Source organism: Enhydra lutris, unplaced genomic scaffold (assembly GCF_002288905.1).
Source record: "Enhydra lutris kenyoni isolate GAN:26980312 unplaced genomic scaffold, ASM228890v2 scaffoldscaffold21, whole genome shotgun sequence".
Taxonomy (NCBI): domain Eukaryota; kingdom Metazoa; phylum Chordata; class Mammalia; order Carnivora; family Mustelidae; genus Enhydra; species Enhydra lutris.
In genome coordinates, this window is record NW_019154105.1 from 55,917,871 (window position 1) to 55,939,629 (window position 21,759).

Below are 21,759 nucleotides of genomic sequence, written 5' to 3' on the forward strand. Positions count from 1 at the left end.
CTTGAAACATACCATATGCTGAGGATTATTCAGAAGGAACAATAAATGGATTGGAAAATGCTTAAAGAGATTCCGCCCCCCCCCAGAGAACAGTGGAGAAAATAAAAATTCATTTAGAATGGCCATTCAGTATATTTATCTTCCATGATGTGGGGTTTACCTTTGAAAGTTGCTTTGTGAACCAGAAAGTGCTGTGTAAAAATAACATTAGCATTCATCGTTAGATCATCTGTATGGAGCAAATGGATATGCATGTCTTTATAGACATATGCACAAAGCCTGCTTTCAGAATTTGAAGTTATAAAATCGTAATCGAAATGAGTAAATTTGAAGAGCTTTTATTTCTGCTTTTGAGTTCACACAATTTTATTTATATGCATTGTTATAGATATTGATGCCCCAATTTGGCTTACTTGTCTGTTACAATATTCCCTGTGGGCGATATTAAGATTTCTTTGTATTACTTTTATCTCCCAAAGAAGTATCACTAACACAGATGTGTATCCATTGACCACTGTTGGCTAAGTAAAGGAGCTATCCCTAGTCTTTGCTTTCCAAAAAGCTGTAAGCAAGTCTTTCGAGATTTGCAAGACAAGGTGGTCCCTTTCCAGGTCTCACAATTTTTTGCACCTGTTCAGCTCCTGGGAAGGCAGGCAGGTCCACGTCTGTGTGAGTGCTGACTTGAGCCAGGAAGAGGAGGTACTCTAAATAAGAGCCTCCAGAGGTACGGCCCTTACCTTTCAGCTAAGTTTCAGTCTAAATTGGTTTGGGAGACTGTGGGCTTCAATTATCTAGAAGCCTAAGCCTCACAGCCCAGCCATGTGCAGTTAGGCACCTAGCAAGGCTCTCTGATGGGTAATGGTGAGATTTTAATTAGCATCAAGGACTCCTTCTAGAAATCTTTCCCAAGTCCATTTACCTGCAGGAGCCCAGCCTTGTTTGGGACCTATTCTATCCTGTTTACACAAAGGAAGGGACAGCTACCACATGACCTCTGCTCTTCTTGGACATTTTGGCACCCAAATTCAGGTCTTCCTTCATAAGATCTAGCTTGTCCTCTATTCTGACTTTGTGCCAGGAAGTCGGGGCTCCTCTATGTGTGCAGACATTTGAGTCAAGATCAGTGACCATAGACTTTCCATGTTCTGGCCTCCCAGGATGCTATGCTTTCAAGGTGGGGTGACATGGACATCCTCTTTTGTCATGCAAGCTGGAGAATTCTCTGGACTCTTTTCCCTCTTTCCCACCCTACATGTAGAAAGTCCCTGGACCTGCCATTATTCCTGGTACTTCTTTCCCTCCCCAGCTCTAATTCCAGCTTTTGCAACCCCCCCCCCCCCCACTTCCCAGCTTGGCCTCCTGCCTCCTGCAGTTCTCTCCTTGCTCTCTTCAGGACTCCCCTCTGCAGCCAGGGCAGTGTCCCCAAACTTATGAAAGGGAGAGTGTATTAGATAGGGCTCTCCAGAGAAGCAAAACCAATATACATATGAATGATATCCTAGAAGAAATTGGCTTCCATGATTATGGAAGCTGAGAAGTCCCCTGAGAAGTCCATGATCACCTGCAAGCTGCAGACCCATGAGAGATGGTGCTATAAATTTCAGCCCTAAGTCCTCAGGCCTGAGAAGCAGGAGAAGCAGTGGTGTGAATCCTGGTCAAAGGGCAGAAGAAGGAAGAGTCTACCTCAAGCAGTCAGAGTAAATTCCCCCTCCTCACCCCTCTGTGCTCTATTTGGTCCTCCAGTGGATTGGCTAGGCCCACCTACACTGGGGAGGGGAATCTGCTTTTCTCAGTCCACTGATTCAGATATTAATCTCATTTGGAAACACTCTCACAGACATACCCAGCATCATGTTTTACCAAGTATCTAGCACTCCATGGCCTGATCAAGTTGACACATCAAATTAACCATTACAGAGAGTTTTATTCCCCATACTCCAAAAGCAGAATCTTGTGCAAAAAGCTTCCTGCAGGGGATATAAAAACTGTAGCTCCCCGAAGTATGCACAGGTCTGCTTTCAGAGTCTGAGGACTCAGCAAATGAATCAGGAAAAAGAAAATCCCTGCACCCTCCACCCCACCCCATGACTTACACATCAGGTTTTCTGGGGGCAAGGCCCCTTAGGAATTTGCGTGATCACCATGCACTGTGCAAACAGGACAATCTCAAGTCAACATGGATGCTGGACCCTTAAGGGTCCAAGCCTTGCCTGTCCAGCAGCTTGTCACACTATCCTCAACTTTCTGCTAATACCTCTCCCTGGGAAGGCTCCCCTTGCTCGTCCCCTCCTAGTCCATTCTGTGTCACGCCTTTGTGCTACTTCCGTTCCTGGCATTCCCCCTACTTGTGTTTTCCTCCCCTTTCTGACCTCCTGACTGACAACCACTCATCTCTTTAAACCCAACTCAAGTACCTCTGCACTCTGATTTCTTTCTGCTAGGATAAAGAGAGATGTCATTTATTCAACAAATATTTGCAGAGTCCGGCACTGTTCTGAGCTCTAATAGTAGACTCAACAAAAATCCCTGCATACCATTCATTTTCTAGAGAGGGGGACAAATAAGCAAATTTTTTTTTTAACATTAACAACAAGATCTTTAATTAGCTGCAGAGTATTTTCATCATAGAGCTCTATCATATATTTTATGTGACCAATCCCTTGTTATTGGACATTGAGGTTTTTTCTGAATTTTTTTTCTTTTGCTATTATAAACAAGGGTCACTAATTCTCTTTTTAACATCACTGCCTGGGGGTGCTTGGGTGGCTCAATCAGTTAAGCGTCTAACTCTGGATCTCAGCTTAGGTGTTGATCTTGGTGTTGTGAGTTCAGGTCCTGCATTGGGCTCCATGCTTAGTGTGGACCGGTCGCAGGCTCGGTCAGCTCGGAGCGCGGCCGGAGGCCAGGGTGACGGGAGTAATTGGGCGCTGTTCTCTGAGGGCGCACTGAGGAGTGGGGCCCCGGGATCTCGGCTCCCCCGGGCTGGAGACCGGGAGGCCGCCATCTTCATTCCCGCCCTCCGGAACTCTACCCAAATAAACAAATTTTTTAAAATAACATGTTAAACATATAATATATCAGATGAAGGTGACATGGAGAAAGATAAAGCAGGAAAAGATACAGGCATGGATTTGGAGTAATCAGGGCAGGTATCGCTGACAAGGTGGCGTATGAGCAGAAACCCAAAGCCATCTAGATGTCACATGGGAGAATGCTAATCCCAGAAAAGGCAACAGTGTATGCAGAGATAAGAGAGAGTGTGCTTGAGATGACTGAGGCATGGCAAGGATTTCAGTGTAGTGGAAGATGGCTAAACCAAAAAGAGGATGTGGTGAGCTCAAAAGGTTATGGGAAACCAGGTCATATAACCCCTTTTTGGCCATTGTAAGGCCCTGACTTTTCCTGAGTGTTTGCTGGAAAGCCAAGGGAAGGTTTTGAGCAGTGGAGGAATATGATTTGGCTGACTTTCAGAGTACTGTAGGGGGAAGGTGGAAGCCAGGATTGGGAGGCCTATGTCATGGTCCAGGTGGGAGATGCTTATGACTCAGGTTAAGAGAAGGATGGGGTTGGGAGAAGTGAACACATTTAGGATTAGCTGATAGAGTGGATGTGGGATATGAGAGTTATATTTGAACCAGGGATAACTCCAAAAAACTTTTTAACTATTATTTTTATTGTTGCAAAATAGAAATAACATGAATTTGATCATTTTTAAATGTACAGTTTAGTGGCATTTAAGTTCATTCACATTATGCAACCATCACCATTATATCTCTAGAATTTGTCCTCTTCCTAAACTGAAGCTCTATACCCTTTAAACAATAACTCCCCATTCCTACACCTCCCCTCAGCCCCTGCAACTACCGTGCTACTTTTTTTTTTCTTTTCAGCATAACAGTATTCATTGTTTTTTGTACCACACCCTGTGCTCCATGCAATACGTGCCCTCCCCAATACCCACCACCTGGTTCCCCCAATCTCCCACCCCCCGCCCCTTCAAAACCCTCAGGTTGTTTTTCAGGATCCATAGTCTCTCATGGTTCACCTCCCCTTCCAATTTCCCTCAGCTCCCTTCTCCTCTCCATCTCCCCATGTCCTCCATGTTATTTCTTATGCTCCACAAATAAGTGAAACCATATGATAATTGACTCTCCCTGCTTGACTTATTTCACTCAGCATAATCTCTTCCAGTCCCGTCCATGTTGCTACAAAAGTTGGGTGTTCATCCTTTCTGATGGAGGCATAATACTCCATAGTGTATATGGACCACATCTTCCTTATCCATTTGTCCGTTGAAGGGCATCTTGGTTCTTTCCACAGTTTGGCAATTGTGGCCATTGCTGCTATAAACATTGGGGTACAGATGGCCCTTCTTTTCACTACATCTGTATCTTTGGGGTAAATACCCAGTAGTGCAATGGCAGGGTCATAGGGAAGCTCTATTTTTAATTTCTTAAGGAATCTCCACACTGTTCTCCAAAGTAGCTGCACCAACTTGCGTTCCCACCAACAGTGTAAGAGGGTTCCCCTTTCTCCACATCCTCTCCAACACACGTTGTTTCCTGTCTTGCTAATTTTGGCCATTCTAAGTGGTGTAAGGTAGTGTCTCAATGTGGTTTTAATTTGAATCTCCCTGATGGCTAGTGATGATGAACATTTTTTCATGTGTCTGATAGCCATCAACAGACACTTCTCCAATGAAGACCGTGCTACTTTTTATCTCTAGATTTGACTACTCTAGGTTCCTCATATAAGGAATCACACAATATTTGTCCATTCATGACTGGTTTATTTCATTTAGTGTAATGTCTTCAGGGTTCATCCAAATCATGACATGTGTCAGAATTTCTTTCTTTTTAAGTCTGAATAATATTCCATTGTAAGTATATACTACATTTTATTTACCCATTCATTCATCGATGGGCACTTGGGGGGGTCTCCATCTTTTCACTATTGTGACTTAATGCTATGAACATGGGTACAAATACCTGTTCAAGTGCCTGCTTTCAATTCTTTCAGAAATGAAATTCCAAAAATATAATTGCTGGATCAACCGGTAATTTTATGTTTAATTATTTGGAGAACTATCCTATTGTTTCCTACAGTGGCTGCATCATTTTATATTCCCACCAGCCATGCTTAATGGTACCATTTCTCTACATCTTATCAACACTTGTGTTCTGGTGTTTTTAAGAATTACCATCCCGATGGGTGTGAGGTGGTATCTCATTGCAGATTTGACTTGCATTTCCCTAATGATTAGTGATGTTGTGTTGAATATCGTTTCATGTACTATTGGTTAACTCCAAAATTTGACCTAAGCAACTGGAAGAAGGGAGTTAGAGAATATTGCGTGAAGTGAGATGGAGAATATTGTGGGAAGAATTTTGAGGGGGGGAAAATAGAACTAAATTTGAGATGTATATTAGGTATCCAAGTGGAGACCTTGGTAGCAATGGGACACACGAGTCTAACGTTCAGCTGACGAGTCCAGCCTGGACGTGCAAATTTGGGAATCATTAGCAAACAAGCATGCATAAAGTCATGAGGTTGGATAAAATCTATAGGGAATGTGTGCAGATAAGGAAACAGTCTGAGGCCTAAGCAATGAGGAACTTCTACTTGAAGGATGAGAGATAAGAAAGAACTAGCCAGATGAGGAGTGGCCAGTGATCAGGAGAAGGGTGATGTATTCTGGAAGCCAAGTGACAACTGTTCCGAGAAGGAGAGTAGTAAGCCAACTAGTACATTTAAGAGGCTCTGAGGTACTAGTCTCTCTTTGGGTTTTCCAGCAATTACACTGTTTTATAAACAGCCCTAAAACCTCTGTGGCCTATGACAATAGTGATTTAAAGTTTTGGTGGTTTTTTTTTTGGTTTTTTTTTTGGACAGACAGAGATCACAAGTAGGCAGAGAGGCAGGCAGAGAGAGAGGAGGAAGCAGGCTCCCTGCTGAGCAGAGAGCCCGATGCGGGACTCGATCCCAGGACCCCGGGATCATGACCTGAGCCAAAGGCAGAGGCTTTAACCCACTGAGCCACCCAGGCGCCCCAACAATAGTGATTTATTTCATGCTCAGATTGGCTGCTGTTGGGCAGCTCTCTGCCGTCTTGGCTGAGCCAGGAGAGTGCCAGGCTTTGAGTTGGGCTCTGGACTGTTCACCTGTCTCTCATTCTGGGAACTGTGGCTACCCTGAATCTACTCTTCTAGTGTAGAGGGTAGAAGCACAAGGGGGAAGCAAAAATACAAACACATTTCAAGCCTCTGTTTGCAACAAGTCCACTCAAATACCATTCATCAAAGCAAGTTATAAGGCAAGCCCAACAGGGAAGAAAAAGCAAATGAGATACACAGACTGGGAGGACCAGGACCAGGAAGGGGATGGAAGGGGGAAGAATTGGACAAATAATATAATCTACCATACCTGATCTAAAATCCTAAACAGAATGATTTTATTTCTTCTGTTTTTCCAGCACTTACCACCATGTCTGGTAAATTCTGCAAATGTAGTAAATGCTGCAAAAAATCTTGAAAGGAGACTATTACCAGCTCTTTTCTAACCATGGTTATGGTTATGGTTCTGTTTCTTTTAACTTGGGATCCAGAAGAATTTGGGTTTAAATTCCAGCATTCTCACTTTTTAGCTAGATGGCTCTTTGGTAACAATATCAATAATAGTAAAAAGAATAACAGATAGCATTTCTTGAGTGTTTACTGTGAGCTAGGAATGCTGTTAGGGTTTTTGGTTCATTATAATGTGCATTATATGTTATATGTCAATTATATATCCATATAATGTTCATGATAATGTCATTTTAGTGTTCAAGCAAATCTTTCTCCATGTCATAGATGAGGTGACTGAGAATCACAGAGGTTCAGTCACATACTTGAGGTCACGCAGCTAGAAAGAGGTGGAGTTATGGTAAAAACCCAGCTCAGTAGGCCCAGTAAGGCCTCCTTGTGAGCATCATGTTATGTCACCCATGCATGTGGAGTTAGGATGCCCATCAGTTTCCTCATCTGCAAAATAGGGCCAGGCATTAGAACGTTCACTTTCTAGAATCATTAGAAGATTAATTGAAAAGTCCTATATCAATTACCTGGCCCAGTGAAGCTGACACTCTGGGCACTCAATAAATATTCTTTCCTTTCTTCCTTTTTTATTTCATTTCCGACTCCGGCGGCCAGACTTGATGGAAAACTTTCTTCAAAATCTTGTGCACATAATACATCAATTATAATTTTGTTAAACCTACAGTTTTCAACTTCTGAGACCTCTAAGACCCTCACAGGCCCTCTGCTGAAACCATTAGCAGTGGATTTCTAAAACCCTTGGGAAGACGTTTGGATGGGTTCAGTACTTCTCTTGGCTGCTGAATTACTCATGTCCCTTGATGGATTGTGAAGCTGGCCTCCTACTGAAGAGGTGGATTTATAAGGGAGGCTCAGGCCAGTCCTTTGCTGTTTCAGTCGAGTAGGTGGTGAGTGAAGGAAAGCAAGGCACCAGGCCCAGGGGAAGCGTGGGTCTGTGCCAATTCTGCTCGGCAATTGTAGACCGAGAGGGTGGGAGGAGCAGATTGTGTGTCCAAAAGGAGATGTTTCTTTCTGAGGGCAGAGTGTGGGAAGAGAGGAGGAAGAAACATTTAATGAGTACCTACTATGTACCAGACACCTCAGATGTGTAATCCTATTAGATCCTTAAAAAAAAAAAAAAACAAAACACAAAAACAAACAAACAAAAACAAAACAAAACAAAAAAAAACAGGTCTGTTTTAGAAGAAAGAAACTGAGGCTCCAAGAAGTTAAAGAACTTGAGCAATTTAAAAAAAATAAGAGTCAGAAAGCAAATATATATATACAAACCGAATCAGGTTTGTCCAGAAAACCCAAACACAGTCCAGCTGGAATCAGTTCAGGGTTGGCATAGCCTTGCTGGGCATCAGAGACCCCAGAACCTCTTAGCTCACTCTGCTGCCAGCCTTAGCCTCTGGTGTCCACTGCGTGGTCCAAGAGGACTGCTCAGCCATAGAAGGGACTCATCCTGGAAGAAAGGAATAATAGGTCTACTTCTCTCTAGCGGGGCAGAACTTGGTCTCATGGCTGCTGAGGGCTGGAAGGGAAGCTGAGAAATGTGGCCAACTGCCCACGGAGAAATTAGGGCTTCTATTTTTAAGGATGAAGGAAAGAACCAGATACTGGGCACACCAGGAATCTCTGCTGTGAGGAAGGTAAGTCTCAGTCCTTCTCACTCCAGAGGACCCAGCTAGCTCCATTGCTCCTACCATATTGCCTTCCTTAAGAGAAATGCCATTGCCACCGAGACCTCTGTCCAGCGTAAAGCGCCCTCTAGACAACCATGAGAGGAACAGTTGGGTCTTATCAGGTGCTTACTGATGTGGGAAACAAAGACAAAAGAAAAATGAAATTTCCTCACTACCCACAGTCCACTGACATGTACTTGAAATAGGCAGTATTGGAACTCAGCTGCCTTAATGTTAATACTTTGCTAAGAGCAAAAGGCAATCTCAGCCCAATCCCCAGGATCCTGTAAGGCTACTTAAACATATAAAAATTCCTTTGGAATACATGTTGGGAATCCTCTCCCAAATATATGACCCACCAATCCATGTGAAGGGTCTCATGACTAGGGTTTTACTAGGCAGTAATAAATGACCTTTTCCAACCATTACTAGCTCCCTCAAGGTTTAGGAAACCTTTCTTCCAAAATTCCTTAGAGACTTTTGCTATCCCTAACCCCTTCCCAAGTCGAAAGTGTATAATCAGCCACTCCTCTCGATCCCAGTGCAGCTCTTTCTGCCCATAGGTCCTGCCCCTGTGCTTTAATAAAACCACCTTTGTGCACCAAAGATGTCTCAAGAATTCTTTCCTGGCCGTCAGCTCCAAATTCCATCTTTCTTACATCACTTACTATAAACCAGGCACTATGCAACATGTCTTATAGCAATATCTCATTTAATCCTTCAGTCACCTATAAAGCAGGAACTTGATTCTCCCTCTTGTACAAATGAAGAAACTGAGACCCAGGAAGACAGCACATGCAAGGTCAGACAGCTAGTAAATACCATCAGGATCCATACATTGAATGACGAACAGGATCTGCACTCAGGCAGTGGAGACTCCAAGCCTAGTCTTTTCATTGTTATCTTTGTCTCCTTCCTGTCTGTTCCCACTTTAGGGCCTCTGCTCCCGCCCATCTCCCTTCCTGAATCCTGTTCTTTCAATCTCTCACCACCCCTTACAAAGTCCTCCTTCTATTTACCAGTAAACACTCTGAGAATCCGAACGAGGCCAGGCATTGTACTAGGAACTTGGAACTACGTAATATAGAATGGGCCTTGTCAAGGGTCCCTGAGGTCCCTACTCCGAAGAAGTTCACATGTGACTTCGACATCTAGCACCCAAGTGCCCATAATGGGACACAAAAGGGCCATAACAATCGAGTGGTGCAAAGTGCGCAGGGAGAAGGATGAATTGGATAAGTTTCTGTTGTCTGCAGGGAAGATAAAGGACACTTTATGCAGGAGGAGAAATTCCTTCTACTTTTTTCCAGTGGTTCCAAGTAAAATATTTTATGCATCTTTTCCTTTTAAAAAAAATTCTTCTTATCTGTCTTTCTCTAGTGCCTCTGCCCACCTGCTTTGATCCTATTTGCCCATTTACCTGCTCTATCCCTCTTCCCTTCACCAATAGCTTTGGGGAAGAGTGGCATCCATCCATCACCTCCCCTTCCCTGCCCTCCATTCTCTCCTTAACTTCACCAGTCTGCTTCAGTCCCAGCACTGCACTAAATCCTACCACCTCATGATTAATAATACACGTCTTTTTCCCCTGGACAGCAGGTACATTAATTATGCAGTTATTTGGTATCTGGTGTTTCTATGCATTGTCTCACGTAGCTCTCAGGATAACCCTAGGAGTTTGGTGCTGCTGTTAATTTCATTTTGCTGTTAGGAAACTGAGCTCTGGAGAGGTTGAATTACTGCACAAGGTCAGCATCTAGGAGGCAGTGAAGCTGGAGCTCCAACCCAGGTTAGCTAGCCCTGGAGCCCAAGCTCTTAACTATTCCTTCTCTAAAAAGCAAGAGACAACACTGTAGGGAAGGAGAGTAGGAATGGGCCAAGAACTGGGGATGTGACCTACAAAATGTGGTAGAGAATGAATAGCCCCTATGGGAAAAAGGAATAGGGAATGATTGTGAGACATATTGATTAAAGTGTGAGCATGGAGAACACAGATGAAGTTAGGCATCTTTCTTTTTTTCATTCTAACAAGGTCTTTAATGATCCAGATGATCTCAAATCTATACTGATCATGTTTCTTTCTTTTTTTATTTTATTTTTTTAAGTTTTTAATTTTAGTTCCAGTTAGTTATCAAACAGTGTTATATTAGTTTCAGGTTTCAGGTGTACGATATAGTGATTCAGAGGTTGGGAATCTTAAGGATCAGGTGGGAGTATTTGACAAGGGTTGAGGTGGTTGGGTTGATCTGCTATTTTGAGTACCAAGGATGTGAGGCTAAAGATGAGATAGGCAGGGGGTTTGAGGATGTCATTAAGAAGTAGTTGAAAACCATAAGAGACTCTTAATCTCAGAAAACAAACTGAGGGTTGCCGGAAGGAGGGGTGTAGGGAGAGGGTGGTGGGGTTATGAACATTGGGGAAGGTATGTGCTATGGTGAGTGCTGTGAAGTGTGTAAACTGGTGATTCACAGACCTGTACCCCTGGGGCTAATAATACATTATATGTTAATAAATAAATTTAAAAATTTTTAAAAAAAGAAGGTAGTTGAGATGATTGGCCATCAGATTAAAAAGGGCAGTGGGGAAGGCACGGAGTTAAGATAAAAACAGACTATTGGACCAGGAGAACAAAGAAATATCAAGCTCAGAAAAAAAAAACTTGCAAGAGTAAGGAAGTGGAGAGGGTAGAAAAAGAAGAGGATGTCTTGAAAGTCGGCAAGGTGTCCCAGTAGAGTCACCCCAGGAGTTCACAACTGTGAACATTCATACATGTCTCCATGTTGCATAGGAGGACAAGTGTGAGGATTTTGAAAGTTCTCAAAATTCTTTGAATTAGTTTTTTGACACAAAATCGCATTTTTTCCTCCTCCTGGGAGAGTATACTCTTCCTCCATCTCTTCACCAGGATTCTGTATTAACTATGAAGATGTCAGGTTTTTTTAAGACCAAGCTTTGGAATTTCATTCATAAGCAAAGAGCAGACCTCAAGTTTATTGGCAAGAATGGAAAAAGAAAATATGTTCTCTTCATAACAGTGAAATAAAAAAAAAAAAACCGTGGGGAAACAACTCAATGTCTATCAGTAAGAAACAGAAAAAGAAATTATAACACAACCATACAATAGCATATAAAGCAGCCAAAAATAAAAATGAGGCATCTCTTTATGTACAGAATTACATAGTCTTCAAGATCTACTGCTAAGTTAAAAAAAATCACGATCTAGATGAACATGTATGTGTATTACAAGAAGGTGAGGAATATAATATGATATGAAATATAAAATAACATAATGTACTTTCTTATTTGTGCACACACCATCCTTGGAGTACCTTTCTGGGCAAGGGTGTCAGGGAAAGGGAGGTGAGTCTGGCACTTGTTGAAAGCCAGGAACCCTGTAGCCAGATCTCAGCCAAGCAGAAAAATTGGAGCAGACCCTTGCTGGGGATTATTTGGAGACTTTTAATTGCAAGACACCATGAGTAAATATACATATGCCAAAGGGCCCTCAGACATTGTGTACCCACCCACAGTGTGATACAATCTCCACTACCTCTGATCTTATGTTAATTCAAGGGTATGCATGTGGGGAGAGTTTTCACAAGACAGAGAAGACTCACATGAGCAAATGCTGGAAAGAGATATAGACCTGAAAACCCAGGGGACAGTGGTTTTACTCAAAGGGGTGGAATATTTGGGTTCTTTCTTTATTGAGTGCTTTTGTGGCACTGTGATTCAACCAAGTTTTCTGTTCTGCAGGTATAGTTGAATGTCGGAACTCCATTCTCCCAGATCACCACCAACACCAGTAGTTGATTTTATCCTTCATGGAATCAGTATGCCAAATTTCATGGAATAACCTTTTTGAGGATGTTTTGTTCTTCACCATGAAAACCTCATTTGTATTCAGATTTACTCATGGTGCAAGCTTGACTCTACTGAAAAGAACCTTTGTCAAGTTGGGTGTTAGGTGTACAGAAAGAGTTAACATAGCAGACCCAAGACAGCATATGCCTAGAGTGGTCAACTTGGAAAGTGGCCCTCAGTTGGCATCTGGGAAATTGGATCTTCAGAGGGTTCCCACCACCCAAATTGTTAAGAGTGACTCACTATGCCTAAATTGCTTATGCAAACTATGTGATTTATGCTGAGCACCTGCTTTCCTACTGGGGGTTTGCAATTTTGGTATTGCCAATAGAAGTTGCCTACTTGACTAGCCCCCCGTAAAAACCTTGCTGAGTCTTTATTTTTTTTAATTTATTTATTTGACAGACAGAGATCACAAGTAGTAGGCAGAGAGGCTGACAGAGAGAGAGGAGGAAGCAGGCTCCCCGTGGAGCAGAGAGCCAGATGTGGGGCTCCATCCCAGGACCCTGGGATCAGGACCTGAGCCGAAGGCAGAGGCTTAACCCACTGAGCCACCCAGGCACCACCTTGCTGAGTCTTTAAACAGCTATTTGGTAAACAGTAGTTCACAAATATCACTACAACTCCTTGATAAGGAAATTCAGCAAGTCCCGTGTGATTGTACTGGGAAAGGACTTGCTGGGGGAGGACTCTTGGAAGCTTGAGCCTAGTTTCCTCCAGACCTCTCCCTGTTCATCTTTTCCCTCTGTCAAGTTTACTTTGTATCCTTTCCCTATAATCATAATAATCCCATGACTATGTGCTGAGTCTCTTGAGTTTTCCTAGGGTAATGGTAGCTATTGGAACAGATAACTACCAGGACTTCAGAGGTCTAACACAATAGTTTATTTCTTGTGCATAGAAAGATCAGTGCCAGTGTTCTTGGTGGGTGGATGACCTTCTAGTCAGTCATCAAGGACCCAGGTGCCTTCCATCTTGTATTCTACCTTCTTCTAAAGCCTCTGAGTCTTGTCTGGTAAGTTTGCAGATGAGAAAAAGAGACTGTGGAAAATACATGCCCCTTTCTTAATGCTCCTTGTCACCTTAACCCCAATGTTGGCCCCAAAATGACATCACTACCTCTGGCTATATTCCTTTGGCAATTACTAGGCATATGGTCTCATGTAGATACAAGAGGGCTACGAAATGTGATGTCTGTTCAGTGGCTGTTCTGCTTTAGCAACTCTGTGGAAAGAAAGCATAAATCCTTGGTGACCTGCTGTAGAATCATAATGATCTACTTATTATGAACTTATGGTGCCCTCAACTTCCTTCCAAGTGCTATGAGACAGCATACAGAAGTCATATTGTTCTTGCCCATATGCAGGTTGACATGTAAAAGGGAACAGGTCACCCCAAGTTTGAGTAGGTAAGGCTAACTTTTCCTGGGAAGTTTTCTTTCCTTTTAGACCCCTTCTTCTGTGTTTCCACAGTAACTGGTGCTGATCCCTGTCACAGCACTTATCACAAGGTTTTGAAACCTTACAGATTCTTGTCTGACTCACCCATTAAATTAAAATATTTCTGAGGTCACAACTTTTAGTTGTCTTATTGACTAGCATGTTCTGTGCCCTTCACAGAACCTGGCACTTCTGAGAAGTGCAGTATGCATAAAGGAATAAATGGTTGAATGGGACAGTAAGATGCAGTGTTGTACCATGCTGTGAGCATGTGCTTCAGAGTTAGTGAAAGTTTCTTATCTCTTGTGACCTTGCAAAACTTACTAAACTTCTCTGAACCTCAAATTTTCATTCTTAGAATGGGGAGGACAATACCAACTTTGCAACATTGCTCTGAGGATTTTCTGAGATTCTGAATGTGTATGTAGCACCTAGCCTTGTGCTAGGCACATAGTAAACGCTGGAAAAATAGTATTTATTATTAACACAAATGACAACCAGTGGGATACTGGTTTCAGCATTCACTTGCTCTAGACCCAATCTTAGATGCAAGCCAGGAGAAGCCATAGAAACCAAAGGTGGCCAAATTGTGTGCAAGGATGATGAGAAAGAAAAGTTGTGGGGACAGCAGCTTTATTTCACTGGGGTGGGGGTCTTCCTGGGAGGGAGACCTTCCTTCCTTTGATCTTCCTGGGAGGGAGGTCTTCCTTCCCTTGTTCTTGCCATCAGAGAGTGTTAGATTCAAAATTCTTAAGGCAGTGCTTACTCTCCCAAGAACTCACAAGATGTCAAGCCTATCTCATACCTTTACAACTACATCATTCAAGACAGAGCTCTGATTCCTTCTTCATTCACTCATCCATTTAAGAAATATATTTAGAGCGTCCACCTTGAGCCAGGCACTGGGGATGAACAGTATTGAACAAAGAAGACCGAGCTCCTCTCTCATGGAGCCTTCATTTTAGGGAGGGAGACAGACAACCCATCAGTAGTTAGATCGCATGTTGACAGTGAAAATAAGATTTTCGGCACATCATGGATATAAGGTTCCTCTTTCTCAAGTTGTGCAGTCTCGAGGTAAACTGCTATTAAATGCATCACGAATGTCAGCCCTAGTGGTGCCATTTGGCCTTCTTCAACAACTGTTTCACAATTACACACACACACATACACACACACACAAAATTTAAGGGTCTATTAGTGTGAAGCTATGTGGCGGGGACTTTTCAGAAGGATGTTTTTAACCTCAGCGCCCAAGGGAGCTGACGGGGAGCGCTTGGCCCCTGACTCTTGCTCACCTTCACCAGCCCAGCTCCTCTTGAGTCATTTTCAATGAGTTCACCATCCCATGTGGGGACCAGACAGCCCCTTGATTTCTCAGTCTCTTGACCCCTTCTCATCCAGTGACCTTACCCTCTTCTCCACTTTAACCATACCTTTGACCTTGTCACCACCAAAAATCTACTCCTGCCCCCTCCTTCCAGATTGTTGGCTCTAGAAAATACCTCTGCTGCCTTGTCCCTCTCTCCACAATCACCATGTAAAACCCCACCCCAAGATGACCTACCCCTCTTCTTTTCTTTCCCTAAACTCACTCAGCTAAACATGGCAAAAGAGAGTCCCGATCAGAGAACTAACTGCAAATTCAAAGCCTTTAATATTTTTTGTATTTTACAGTTCCCTTCCCCCAAACTAGTTCACAACTTGTCCCTCCTCAAACCTCCCACACTTCCCACTTCCCTTCCAGCTCAGCACACTGTCCGTGAACAGCCTTCCCTCCATCCTCCCTGACAGCATAGAAGCCACCTTCTCACCTCTGCCAGGTGAGCTCCGCCAGTCTCCTGTCCTACGTTCTTTATGCCTCCGCCCAGCTTCTCCTTCCCTCCTGCACCTGTGGGGTGGGGGTGGCATATGCAGATAGACTCTGGACTCTCCTCAAGCAAACAACAGAAACAACAAAGCTATCCTGATTCCGTATGCCCTTCATCTCTAGCTCAGGCTTCCTCCTCTGAGCTCCAGAAATTTCTCTGTCTGCTCTGATGCCCCATGGGGGCAATCAAGTTTAATTTGTCCAGTACAGAATTCTTTATTTTCTTCCCCATGCCTGTCCTACCTGTAGTGTTTTTGTTGTTGTTGTTGTTGTTGTTTTTCCCTTTCAGTAAACATCTACCTGTTGCTCAGGCTGGTTGCTCGGCCACTCCACACTCCCACCTTCCTGCATTCTCTTCTCTGGGGTAACAAAGTGTCCCTATTCTTGTTTCTGAAGTTATGGAGAAACAGTCTTACACCTTGGATACATTTCTAGATTGTCGAGTGTTGCTATCACAAAGGAGTGTTGTATTTTATCAGATGCTTTTCCTGTGTCTATCCACACATCCTGTGCTTTTGTCTTTTATTCTGTTCGTATGGTATATTCCATGAACTGATTTTTAGATGTTTAATCAACTTCACATTCCTGGGGTAAATCCCACTTGATCATGGTATATAATCATTTTATATGTTGCAGAATTCTATTTTCTGATATTTTGTTGGTTATTTTTGGAGGCGTTGCTTTTTTTTTTTTTTTTTTTTTTTTTTTGGTTACAAATTGTTCTTCCCACCCCGCCCCCCTAAACTGGAGTTATTAAGCCCTTTGCTGGATTCCCATGGCACTCCGGAGGCCCCCTAGGGATCTCTGCCACAGATCCTCTCTGTGGCCTTTATGTGTCCCTCACTTGGATTCCGCCATGCTCCTGTCCCACTTCCCTGCTTCCTCGCGGGTTTCTCCTGGGGACAATTTCTAACAAACCACTTCCACACCCGTCCTCTTTTCAGGTGCGGCTGGTGGGGACCCGCCCCAGGTATGGCCGTGGAGGAGGAGCAGCTCCGGTCACGTGGCCCCTCACAGCCCCTCCCACTCCTCACACTAACTTGGCTCCCGGGATTCTCCTGCAGGTGATTTACGCCCTCAACACGCGCCAGGATGAGGCGGAGGCCAGCATGGAGGCGCTGCGCGAGGCCCACCAGGAGGAACTGCAGAGTGCCGTGGCAGAGACCAAGGCCAGGCTCCTGCAGGAACAGGGCCGCACAGAGGAGGAGGCCCTGCTCCAGCGCATCGAGGCCCTGGAGAACGCGCTGGAACTGCAGAAGAGGCTGACGCAGGAGGCGCTGGCGCAGTCGGCCACGTGCAGGCTGGAGACCAAAGAAAGGGAGCTGAGGGTGGAGGCTGAGCACGCCGAGCGGGTCCTCAGCCTCTCCAAGGAGATGCTGGAGCTCAAGGCTGACTACGAGAAAAGGCTCAGGCACCTGACAAGCCACGAGGCGCCCCAGTGGGGCCGGCTTTCCCAGGAGGGCCCAGACCCTAAGGGAGAGCCAGGCCACGGCCACGAGATGCGGGAGGTCCTGCTGGAGGTAGAGCGGCTGCGCGTGGAAAACCAGCAGTTGAGCAAGGACTATGCCCGAAAGGCAGAGGAGCTGCAGGCCACCTACGAGCGGGACACCGAGGCCATCCGACAGGCCATGCAGCAGTCGGTGAGTGAGGCCCTGTGGCAGTGGCAGGAGAAGGAGACGGACCTCCGCAAGAACTTCCAGGTCCAGGAGTCGGCCCTGCAGGCCCAGGTCAGGAAGCTGGAAGGGGATCTGGAGCACAGAGGCCGCAAGATAAGTGACCTGAAGAAGTACGCCCAGAAGCTAAAGGAGAGGACACAGGTAAAGCAGGGTCTCTTGCTAGCTTTTCAATGGGATCATAAACATGGTCCCTAATTTAAATACCTACTCTGTGTTGGGCACTGTGCAAGGCACTTGACTCCCACCCAAGTTACTCTTATTTCCCTTGAGGTCAACGACATTCTGTCAGCAAATATATATGGAATTTCTACTGTGTGCCAGACCCGGGGCAACAGGTAGGGGACACATGGCAAGCCGGACTGGGTCCCGGACCTCAGAGAGCTTCAACACTTAAAGTTAACAGAGACGATAATTTCGGTCTAGAAATGGAGAGGCTTAAAGACTAACCTTGCTAGGCACACAGCTCATAAGTTTCTTAACTGATGCCAGCCTCATTCTAAAGCCCTGCTCACTCCCTAACAATTTACCTGTCCTGAAATCCTGGGACTTGGCTTTCATGGCAAGCCCGACCGTTGACAAGACAGACCCCTGACAAACCCCACACACTCATAGAGCCCCATCTCTGAAAGTTGCAGCAGCTAATATTCTTAGTAATCCTTGAGCATTTTTTCAGTCCCAGGCACTTTATCTCATTTAATCCTCACGACCGAAATGTTAAATAACATGCCCAAAGGCACACAGCCCATCAGGATGAGTAGGGATTGGGTGAACAGGAGCCTCTGAATTCCAAAGACAAGAGTGGCTGCTGTGCACTGACCCACCTTTCAGATCTGTGCACATCGTGCGTCTCCACTGCAAACTGTCCCCAGGGCAATGAGACCCTTTCTGTCTGTTTAGGACCTGGATGTGCAGCTCAAGGAGGCACGGCAGGAGAACTCAGAGCTGAAAACCACTGCAAAAAAACTTGGGGAGAAGCTGGCTGTTGCCAAAGACAGACTAATGCTGCAGGAGTGTCACGTGACACAGAAAAGCGGTGAGAGGCACTGTGAGAGTTTTTTGTTTGTGGGTTTTTTGTTTTTGTTTTTCTTAACAGAGAGAAGGGCCGTTGCCAGGTTGGCTGGTGCTGCTTGCACCCTGAGACTGTTGAGGGAGCAGAGCGAGGGCAGGCTGTTTCATCTGATCCCTGTTGGGCGAGCTCAACCCAGGCAGGGTGCTCAACCCAGGCAGGGCACAGGTGAGCTGCCACAGTGTGGAGAGCTAAAAGGTATGGTGCAGCAGGACCCTTGCCCCTGAAACCTCTTGCTTGAACGGCTCAGCACTGCCTTCTCCTCCATGCTGAAGCAACACTTCATATTTTTCCCATCATTTCACAGTGACGTTACTGGGTCTCCCCAGTAGTGCTGTGAGTGGGCGTGGTCAGTGTCTCCCATGATGCAGATGAAGAAACGAGGCTGAGGAAGGGTAGGTGGCTAGCTCAAGGCCACGGGTCATGATAGAACAAGTGTATCTGAGCATATCTGACTCCAGAGTGCCTTCCTCTGAAGGAGGAGACTCCTTCATCAGCAAGTTCTTAAATACTACAGTGTGATCAGCTTCATTCTAGGAGATAGAAAAGACACAAAACATGGGCTCTGCCCCAGGGAGCTTATGGGACAGTGACTTTATAGTCTGGAGCACCGTTTGGTATCATGCGGTGGCCCAGGCACCAGGGGAGTGAAACATTCTGGAAAGAAGTCACCCTGGGCTGGAAAGGTGTGGAGGACGAGAGGTTTGAATTGGAACCAGAAGTGTGTGGAGGAGTTTGTGCAGTGTTTTCAAAAGTGGGGCAGGGATACCTCCTAAGAATATGGGAAGAAAACAATGAGCATTTCTAGTTATATTTACTTTTTGTCTTATCTTTTACATTTAAATCTTTGGAATGTATATATATGCAGGAACACGCTCAGTGGTTTTTTTCAACGTATGGAAAGCATGATCAAAACATTTTGATGATGATTGGTTTAATAAGCTAGAACAGGGCAACTGTTTGAACTCAAGATGCTGCTTGAGCAAAGACAACAATCACCACTTTGATTGTGCTTGACAGCTAGAAGGCCACAGAGCAGCAAGTCCACGCAGAGTGGGGGTAGAAGAGTTGAAACGCAGAATGGGTACCTGACTGCAGAAGACCTTGAACACAAGGGCATTTTAAATGATGTTGAAACATATACTTGCAGATGACATGAAGACGGAGCTAGTTTCAGAGAAGGAAGTCCTAGGAAAGGCAAATGACCTGGAAGGCCGCAGTCTCCATCCTCAGCAGGAGCCAGACTTCCCCAAGGAGTGTCCACGCACCAAAGGAGGCCCAGAGGCACAGGTAGAGTCTGATCCAGCCCTGGGAATGAAGAAGTCACAGGAAGCTTTGCTGGAATGAGCTTCAGGTAGAGGCCAGTTCCCAACTATGACAGAGCCACTTGGCACCAGCAGGTCCCATGGTTTTAGGGGTGGACATGTGGGTGTGAAGTTCCAGCTAACTTCCTGCCATTTGAAATTAGGAGACTAAGAATATAGCAGAATTCTTCCCACTTCTTTCGCTGGTTCCTGGGAAACTAGAAACTTGCATAGGACTTCCACTATCTGTTCCCCAATCAAAACAAACAAAGAATTCTTTAGACACAGCTGGAGTGGGCTGGAATATCCAATCCCATGACCGTAGGTACATATTTCCAAAGAGCCTTTTGCTGATGGTGGATAAAGTGAAGGCTGTTACGAATATCAGATCTTATAGTCCTATGAACTTTATGGCCCCTGGTGCTACGAGCAGTTAAACCAGTGTGTAAATGTTGTAAACTCTGTACCAAAGAGAAATGGTGATGCCCTGCCCCTCACCCCACGCTGGCAGGTTTACAAGGCCCTTTCTCTTGTTTATAGACCAAGAAAGAGGCAAGTATTGAGACGGAATATATGAAGCAACAATATGAAGAAGACCTTCGCAAAATCAAACATCAGACAGAAGAGGAGAAGAAACATCTCAAAGACCAGCTAGTGAAGCGACTGGAAGACTTAGTGAAGAAGCACACGCTAGAAATCAAGTCTGTTCGCTCGTCGGTGGAGGCCGAGAGGAGGAAGCTGCAGAAGGTGGGATCCCCTTCCGTAAACTCTGTTCAGGTTCTTTGTCCTCTTCTCTCCCTCCCTCTTTTTCTCTTGTATTTCTTCTTCCCTTCCTCAGACACTTACTGAGCTCCTGCTGTCTGCACATCTCAGTTATTTGTCTGACCAAGGGAGTGGAGGGTCTTTGGAGGAGAAGGGAACACCCCTAAGGCTGGGAGCAGGTAGGGGCTAGAGTCATTGACATGAGGTAGAATTGTATCCTCTGAGCGCTGAACTGAGGGCATTCAAGTCTCCTCAGCAAAACCAGACAGACATGACATGAAGAAAGCTCTCTGGCCCTAGCCGACTGCCTGGATCCAAATCCGAGCACTGCCACCCTCCAGCGTCAGGAGCCCTGTGAGTAATTGAGCGCTGGCCCCTCAGAGGGAAACCTGGCTTAACTGAGGTTCCTCATTTATAAAGCAGATGATGTTAATAGCACTTCCTGGAGTAGCTTCGAGGATTAAATGAGGTAATCTGTGTGAAAACACAAAGCATAGTGTGTGCCTGGGGCATAATACGTAGATGCAGGTGATTAATCAGTGGCTTGCCAATGTGAGAGAAGATTCTTGCCCTCTGGGTCCTGTTCCAACTTCCCACCAAAAGGGGCAGCTTTCTGCTGAGAAGGAATGCAGAGCCTCGTCTCCACATGTCTGCTGGGAAAAGCAAGTAACATCTGTGGTGTTTTAGGGAAAGAACGGAGTGTAAATCAGTAATATTATGAACACAGCCTCTTTATCATGCGAGAGCCTGCGTTATCAACTTTGACTCTTTGCTGAAAGACGGTCATATAGCCCTGAGGAATGCAGTGTTGTGCCCTGGTGAGGAGTAGTGGGTATTGGGGTATGGAGTAGTGGGTATTCCATGAATAGATGTGTTGGGTAAATAAACAAACTCACAAAAGACCCAAACTGGTTGTGGTCTAGGAAGTCATGATGCATCCACTAGCTGTATGACTTAACCTCTCCGAAACATGATTTCTAAAATAAGGATAAATACTTTGAGGGCTTGTTCTGTGGATGCCTTATGGTATTATATAAAAACTCTTAGTTCAATGCACAGCATGCAGTAAAAATTCAATAAACGGTGGCTATGATTAGTTACTGTGTGCACAGGGTGACATCATGTGTGTTAATATTGGTTAGTGCCTACTATACTTTTTTTTTCTAATTTTTAATTTTTTGGGTGTGCCCACTATAATTTGTAAAGCACTTTATTCTTAGGAACATACTGATTCTTCCAAACAGGATTAAAAAATGGGTGTTCATATTTCATTGTTTTAAAATTTTTAAATATTTTATTTATTTATTTGAAAGAGCGAGAAAGCACACAGGAGCTGGGGGAGGCACAGAGGGAGAGGGAGAAGCAGACTCCCCACTGAGCTGGGAGTCATATGTGGGGCTCGATCCCAGGACCCCAGGATCCTGACTGGAGCCAAAGGCAGCCTCTCAACCAACTGAGCCACCAGGCATCCCAACAGGTGTTCGTATTTTAGAGATAAGAAAACAGAGGCTGAAAGAT

The 21,759-nt window shown here is 44.8% G+C and overlaps 1 protein-coding gene across 1 annotated transcript in view; it reads left to right on the forward strand.

The window, feature by feature from the left end:
• Positions 1 to 21,759, forward strand: part of LOC111149193 (family with sequence similarity 184 member B) — a 185,920-nt gene that overhangs the window by 65,509 nt on the left and 98,652 nt on the right. Inside the window, 4 exon segments of the mRNA XM_022506138.1 lie at positions 16,498 to 17,250; positions 18,007 to 18,142; positions 19,326 to 19,465; positions 20,020 to 20,226. Of these exon segments, the coding sequence (XP_022361846.1) occupies positions 16,498 to 17,250; positions 18,007 to 18,142; positions 19,326 to 19,465; positions 20,020 to 20,226 (1,236 nt within the window).